General features: G+C 39.2%; 1 protein-coding gene across 1 annotated transcript; it reads left to right on the top strand.

Annotated features, from left to right (window-relative positions):
* Nucleotides 1-6,432: 6,432 nt before the first annotated feature.
* Nucleotides 6,433-7,146, top strand: LOC114926114 (uncharacterized). Its single transcript, XM_029296583.1, has one exon. It carries the CDS (start codon nt 6,433-6,435, stop codon nt 7,144-7,146), a length of 714 nt encoding a protein of 237 aa, XP_029152416.1.
* Nucleotides 7,147-8,022: the final 876 nt, after the last annotated feature.

The following is an 8,022-nucleotide window of genomic DNA, read 5'->3' as shown; positions in this document are numbered from 1 at the left end:
TATTCAAACCGTGCATTGACTTTTAAGCATTCAAAAAAATAATGTGAATAAAAAAAGTGATAATCCCACATATCTAGGATGCTATTTTCGGTGGTATAAATATGAGAGTTCTATAAGCTGGGTTGGTGTAGTGGTTAATTCACTAGTATGCTAAAGCAAGTTTTGGGGGTTCGAATCTCGTCTTGTGTATGCAGCAACCTATTGGCTAGGGGAAAACCCTTAAATGGAGCTTAGTATTGCGACTAGGGGTGTTCATAAAAAAAAAACCAAAATGTGGTTAACCGGTTAAAAAATCATAACCACATTTTGGTTAACCAGTTTAATAAAATAATTTTAAAAATTATATTCATATTTTTTAGAATTGGTTAATCAAAATCAAATTAAAAAAAATTAGTTTTTAACCGGTTAACCAAAATCAAATTAAAATCAAAATCTAATTTCAAAATTAAATTACATATTCTCTCTCCCTTCCTCTTTCTTTCTCTCTCCCTCCCTTCTTTCTCTCTCTCTCTCTTTCTCTCTCTCTCTCCCCTTCTCTCTCTTCTTTTCCCCTCTATTTCTCTCCCTTCTCCCTCTCTCCCCCTTCCTTCCCCCCCTCTCTCTCTCTCTCTCTCTCTCTCTCTCTCTTTCTCTCCCTTCTCTCATTCATTTTTCTCGTTATCTCTTCTCCCATTCTCTCCTTTCCCTCTCTCTGCTTCTCTCTCTCTCTCTCTATTCTCTGTTCCCTTCTCTCTCTTCTTTTCCCCTCTATTTCTCTCCCTTCTCCCTCTCTTTTCCCCTTCCTTCCTCCTCTCTCTCCCTTCTCTCTCTCACTCATTTTCCTCTATTTCCTCTCCCATTCTCTCTCTCCTTTTCCTCTCTCTACTTCTCTCTCTCTCCTTTCTCCCCATTTTCTCTCTCTCTCTCTCTCTATCTCTCTCTCTCCTATCTCTCTCTTTCCCTTTCTTCCTCTCTTTCTCCCTTCTCCCTCCTTTCTCTCTCTCTCTCTCTCCACCTCGTCTTTCTTTCTCTCTCTCTTGTCTCTCTATCCTTCTCTCCCTCTCTCTCCCCTTCCCTCTCTCTCTCTCCTCTCCCTCTCTCTCTTTCTCTCTATCTCTCTCGCCTTCTCCCCCCTCCCTTCTCTCTCTTCCTTTCCCTCCTCTCCTTCATCTCTCTAATCATCTCTTTCCTTTTTTTGTCTCTCCTCCTCCTCTCTCTCCCCTCCTATCTCTCTCTCTCCTCTCCTCTCCTTCTCTCTCTCTCTCTCACATATCTTTCTCCTTTCTCCTCTATTTTTCCTTCTCTCGCTCTCTCCCCTCTCCTTCCCCTCTCTCTCTCTCTCCCTCTTTCTCCTTTTCCTCCCCTTTCTTTCTCTCTCTCTCTCTCTCTTTTCTCTCTTTCTCTCTCTCACTCCTCTCTCTTTCCTTTTCTTCTTTCTCTTTCTCTCCCATTTTCTCTCTCTCCTCTTCCTCCTCTCTGCCTTTTCTCTCCTTCTTCTCTTTCTTTTCTTACTCTCTCTTTTCTCTTTCTCTCTCAACCTTATCTCAATCTCTATCCCTCTTCTATCTCTTTCTCCTCTTCTCTCTAAAGCAAGAGAGAATAGAGAGAGGAGGAGAAGATAGAGGAGGAGAAAGAAAAAAGAAGAGAGATAAGAGGGAAGAAGGATAGGAGAGAGAGAGAGAAAAAGAGAGAGAAAGAGGAAGAAAAAGAGGATAAAGAGGGAGAAAGAGAGAAGGGAGAGAGAGAGAAAAAGAGAAGGAGAGAGAAATGAGAGGAGGGAAGAGAGGAGGGAGAGGAGGGGAGAGAGAAAGAGGGAGGGAGAGAGAGAGAGAGAGAGCATGGGGAGAGAAGGATAGAGAGAAAGAAAAGGGAGGGGGAGAAAGAGGGGAAGGGGAGAGAGAGATAGATAGAGAGGAGAGGGAGAGAGAGAAAAGAAAGAGAGGAGGAGAGAGAAAAATGGGAGAGAGAGAGAGAGAGAGAGAGAGAGAGAGAGAGAAAGAGAGAGAAGGAAGAGAAGAGGGGAGGGGGAGAGAGAAAGAAATGGGAGAGAGGGGAGAGAGAAGAAGAGAAAGAAAGGGGAGGGGGAGAAAGAGGAAAAGGGGAGAAAGAGAGAGAGAGAAGAAAGAGAGAAGAGAAGGGGGAGAAAAAAGGAGAGAGATGGAAAGAAGGAGACAAAAAAAATTATTCGTATCATTTAGAAAGAAAATTATTTATATTAGAAAAAATTATTTATAGAAAATATTGAAAAGAGATAAGAAAGAAAAAGGAACGAAAGCAATGGAAGGGATTTCATTATTTACAAATGTTACTCGTATCATTTAGAAAGAAAAAAAATTTAGATTAAAAAAATTCAATTAAAAAAGGTTTAAAAATTTGGGTTTTTGTATGTAAAAATATTAATTTTTGTGTAAAAATCTATTTTTACATGTAAAAACCAATTTTATGGTATAAAAACCAATTTTTTAGTATAAAAATCGGTTTTTGGTTTTTTGGTACAAAAACCGGTTTTAATGTAAAAACCGGTTTTTTAAAAACCGGTTTTCGCTTTAATAACCGGTTAAAAACCGGTTTTGAATTTTACTAACCGGTTAATAACCGGTTTCATCATGTAAAACTAATTTGATTAATTAACCAATACTGTATTTTTGGTTAACCAAAAAACTGGTTTGGTTTTTGGATTAACCAAACCATGAACACCTCTAATTGCGACGGATTAATCCCTTATCTGTTGGGTTAGGGGATACCATAGGAAACAAAAAAAAAAATGAGAGTTTTGATTGATTTGGGTCATGTTTGTAGTTCTTTCACTTAGGCAAATTTAGATAAACAACTTAAGTAAGATCTTTTAAAATGTTTGTCGTTAACTAATGAGTTGTTGTATGCACAAGGTGGGATTTAAATCTTCAATACTTGTTTAAGTGGACGAGTGAACTAATCATTCGACCAAACAGATTGGTCGAATAATAATAGTTTTGGGCTCCTAGTGTCAAATATCAAGGCCTTTTTTATTAGCTTTAGAAGTTGCCATATTACACATGTAAAGAGAAGTGCAATTTAGCAGCCCACACACTTGCAAATCTGGCTTTTACCAGACCAAGTCTAGTGTGGCTGGAAGAGATTCCACCCGCGATCTGTAACCAGACCCATTTGGATACCTTTGGTATATCCTTATAATATAACATAAATATGACTTTTTAAAAAAAGAGAGAATAAGTAATCCTAAAAATTTTCTATAAACGAGAAATTGAAACTATATTCTTTTGGGTATATAAATATGAAAAATGATTGAAATTTCTGGTTCGTCTTCTAGGATTTTCAATTGTTATTCAATAAAATATATTCTATAGCAATATTTGGAATTTGCAAATTTCTTTGAAATTAGTATCCAAGCATTATTAATTTATTATCAATAATTAATTTAAATATATTAAAAACCTACATTACCCTCTATAATTATTTCATCCAAATACAACCTTGCAAACTTGGAATCAACTTAGAAAAACTTCATATACCTTGCAAACTATTTTTTGACCTCCTTTCACCCTGAGAACCAACTTCTATTAAACTATGGCATATATGAGTATATGACACTTCTTAAGAATTAGGCTCTGTCTAATTCTAGAAGGTAGAAGGTGAAAGTAGTTCATAGAAGATTAGAACTAACCAAAAACTTTACATTAAAAAGATTTAGATATTGAGAGATTTTTCTTGATTTCTTCTATGTAAAAGAAGCCAAGAGATCATCTAGAAACATAAAGATGAGAAGTGGAGAAAGTGGTGGATGTAAAATGTAGAAAGAAAACCAACTTGGGTTGGTCGAGTGTTTAACTCACTCGCCTGCTTAAGCAAGTGCCAGAGGTTCGAATCTCGCATTGTGTATGCAGCAACTCATTGGTCAGCGGTAGACCCTTAAATGGAGCTCAGATCCGCGACGGATTAATTCTTGAGCTGTCGGGCTGGGGGATGCCATGAGAAACAAAAAAAAAATGTAGAAAGGAGATTATGGTTTTTCCTATTATGGATAATCCCATTACGGATCATTTAGACAACTCATATAAATAGTTACTGGCTCTTAACACCATTTCAGTACCAGAAATGTGTGTTAAAAATTTTTGCTGTTATAGTGTCAGATACAAATCGCAACCAATCGCAACTTGCATTTAACATTTTATTTTGTTTTTTATTTTCTTTTGTTTATGAAAATAACCAAACGCAGGCTGCGTTTAGCGGTGTCACATTTTCCCATTTTTTTTCCTTTTGGTACTAGCCCAAACGCAGCTTGCATTTTTCAAATGGGCAATATTTAATTTTCTTTTGAAACCCACAAACGCAGCTTGCATTTTGTTTAGTGTCAGAAACTTTTTCTTGAAGGCCTCAAAACGCAGGTTGCGTTTTCTATAAGAAACAATATTTTAATCGAGAGCCATGTCTATAAATACGAAATGCAATTTCATCCTTCTTCACTTCTACTCCTATTCCTCTTTCTTGCATATATGTCATAGTTGAGTTTTTTTGGGCAATTAGTTGTGTCAAAAAAGTCGGATTATGTGAAGAGGTTATGGAATGTATTGCAAATTTGTGAGTATATTATAACGGTGAGATTATACCAAACACAAACGAATGAGTAAGTTTTGTTTGTAAATGCCCGTTTTTATTTGTTATTCCATGGACCATGAGTTTTGTAGAGTTGTAAAATGGTCTTTGTGATAAAATACAAAGTCACATTTCGAAAAGGGTGAGCAACATTTTATACAGGATTCCTGTACAAGTATTTGGTGAGCTGATACAGTTTCAAATAATGTCCATCACCGACGACATAAGTATGCAGCAGATGTTCTGTATTTATCAACAAATCCGATTTCACGTGCCGATGACAGAGCTGTACGTTGAGTTCGAACAACATACGGGGCTGGATGCGGTTGGCGAGGAGGTCAATGTTGATGAACTCGGGGATATAGATTGGGAAGAAGATAACAACAACAGTGAAGAGGAGTTTGAAGCCAACTATGAAGTCGATGGCAAAAATGATGACGGAGACCTGGCAGGCAATTAAGCAGTGCAAAATGAAGCAGATGCGATTGTAAGCCAGCACCCCTTTGGTGTTCCGTCTTTTAATGCGGACTCCGGATCTCGAAGCCATGCATGCCCCGGATTTTTTTGAGTATGCGAATATGGGTATGTTATGATTATTAATTAAAGTTATCACTACCATTTATTTTATTTTCCTTGTCCGACTGATGGTGGTTCGCATGTCGTAGTGAAGGCAACATTGCAGCGGAAGATGGTGAGTTTAGTGTTGGAATAGAATTTGGTTCTAGAGAGTCGGTGATATCTGCAATCAAAAGCTACACTATCTCTAGAGGAGTTGATTACACTGTGTATGAGTCTAAGCCGCAGACATTCTATGCAAAATGCAAGGGTTATGGTGTAGGGTGCGATTGGCTTATCCGAGCTAGCTTGATTCAAAAGAAAGCTTGTTGGGAGATTAGGAAAAACAGTGGCAAACACACGTGCACCATGGGGACGATTTCACAAGATCATGCCATGTTGGACTCAGACACAATTGCAGATGCTATTAGGCCGTTGGTTGAAGCAAACCTGTCGATAATGGTGAAGTCTATTATTGCAGAAGTTCAATCCAGGTTCAACTACATTGTAAGTTACTGCAAGGCTTGGTTGGCAAAGTAGAAATTTGTCGCAAAAGTTTTCGGTGATTGGGAAGTTTCTTACCAGACTCTGCCAGTATGGTTGAAAGCAATGACTGCGAAGATGTCAAGGTCTCGTGTTTAAATAAAAATGCTCTCCGTTTACCGTGAGAGTGAGAAGGTTCAAGGTGTAAGAGTTCTCCATCGCATTTTTTGGAGCTTCTATCCGTGTATTGTAGCATTCAGACACTGCAAGCCATTGGTACAGGTTGATGGCACACACCTATACGAAAAATATAGAGGTGCACTTCTAGTTGCGGTTGCACAAGATGGGAACCAAAACATTATGCCTATTGCAGTCGAGGGTGAGATGGCAGATGCGTGGGAGTTTTTCCTAACCAATTTGCGGAGATATGTTTACCATTGATGGCATGTGCATTATTTCTGACCGCCATAACTCCATCGATGCAGCAATAGCTTGCAGTAACGGTGCATGGTCACCACCAAGAGCGTGGCACATGTTCTGCATTAGGCACATTGAGTCTAACTTCTTAAGGAGGTTCAAGGCTCTGTATTTTCATAAACTCGTGGTTAACACAAGTATTTGAATTCGCTGTTATTGTCCTATTCATAGTAATTTTGTGGGATCTGCTTATGATTACATAGCCTGTTATTCTAGGACGGAACATGAGTACAACAAAAACTACCAAAGGCTTAAAGAGTGGGGTGAGGCATACACTCAATGGTGCGATGAGATCGGTGTTCGAAGATGGGTGTTGGCATTCGATTGGGTTATCGTTGGGGACATATGACGACAAACTTGGTAGAGTGCATAAATTCTGTCCTGAAGGGTGCACGCAACCTTCCAGTGACTGCCTTTATTAGGTCTATTTTTTATCGGCTAAATGAATTGTTTACTCGGAAGAGCACCGAGGCTTATGAGCGTGTCCACAACGGATTTACGTATTCAAAATTTGCTACCAAAAGAGTTGAAGAAAGTTTTCGACGTGCAGGAAACATTGTCGTCAATCGGTTTGACAGGCGCAATGAGATGTTTGACGTTTGCGAAATACAAGATGGTTCTATTTACACTGTTAACCTTGTGCAACGATACTGTGATTGTGGCCATTTCCAGGTCGAGCGACTCCCATGTCGCCACGTTCTTGCATGTTGCGTTAACCAACGTCTTGATTGGCAATTATATGTGCATGAAGTGTACAAGATGTCTGAAATTTGCAAGGTGTACAGAGGCGAATTTGTTCCGATGGGTGACCCATCTACGTGGGCTAGATATGAAGGAGTGAAGGTGATCGCCAATTGGACATTGAGGCGTGCGACAAAAGGAAGACCGAAGTCAACCTGCTACTTGAATGAGATGGATTCGCGGGATATGCGTGGTCTTCGCCGGTGTACTATATGTGGACGGGAGGGACATAGCCTAGCCGATGTCCTCAGCGTGCAGGTAGACCTTCGTATATATCTATTTAGTCGGCGCCAACAACAACAACAACAACAACAATAATAACAACGATAAACAATACCGTCGCACAAGTGGAATACTAACATCGACGAGCTCGTCGCGGGGAATAGGCGCCAGGAATGGCATACGCTCCCACGCCCAAACAAAAAGTAGAATGACTGGCCCATCCATCTCTTTATAGTTGTATCGTGATGCACGACACATCGATCTATATAGATGTGCCAGACTGGCTGCCCCCCAATTGTATAGTGGAATCCGGTGGAAATCTCGAAGTAGAGGCAAAAATTTTGAGTTCAATGAAGTGGTAGACTTATCTGAAAATACAATCGTTCCGAGCACCTAAAAAATGTGAGCCCAGACGTACCGTTCAATGGACTCCTGCGTGTCAGAAGGTTCGGTGTCTCGGCACCGTCGGACCCATGCAAGATTTACCTTACCCAAGACGTGATCGTACGGACCGGACTCTCAACTAAAATAAACGAAGCAGTTCTCCACCAAAAACTGGTGACTGTTGTCCGTTCTACCCATGACGGGCTCCCAATTACTTGGGAGGTCAAGTATGTGTCACGTCTTTCAGCGTCACAGTCACTTTGCCGACTAGAAGGTGAAACGTGTGGGTTTTCAGCCTCTATCGTTCCATCAAGGCACTCAGGAATGCAGAATGGCCTCTCATTTTACCCACTCACGAAACATGTTGAAACCCAGTAAAAACTAGTGCCACTGTAACTATATCTTTAAAGATCTCCGGTGGATCAAAATTTTCTGGATAACAAATTTCTGATCACCTGCAATAATAATAATAATAATAATAATAATAATAATATTTTTTTACTGATAACAGTTAATAATATATTAAAAAAAATAAGAATATAATAATAATAACAATAATAATAATAATAATAATAATAATAATAATAA

The sequence above is a fragment of the Arachis hypogaea genome, chromosome 20, assembly GCF_003086295.3.
Source record: "Arachis hypogaea cultivar Tifrunner chromosome 20, arahy.Tifrunner.gnm2.J5K5, whole genome shotgun sequence".
In the NCBI taxonomy this organism is placed as follows: domain Eukaryota; kingdom Viridiplantae; phylum Streptophyta; class Magnoliopsida; order Fabales; family Fabaceae; genus Arachis; species Arachis hypogaea.
This window is presented reverse-complemented; position numbering and strand designations above follow the sequence as displayed.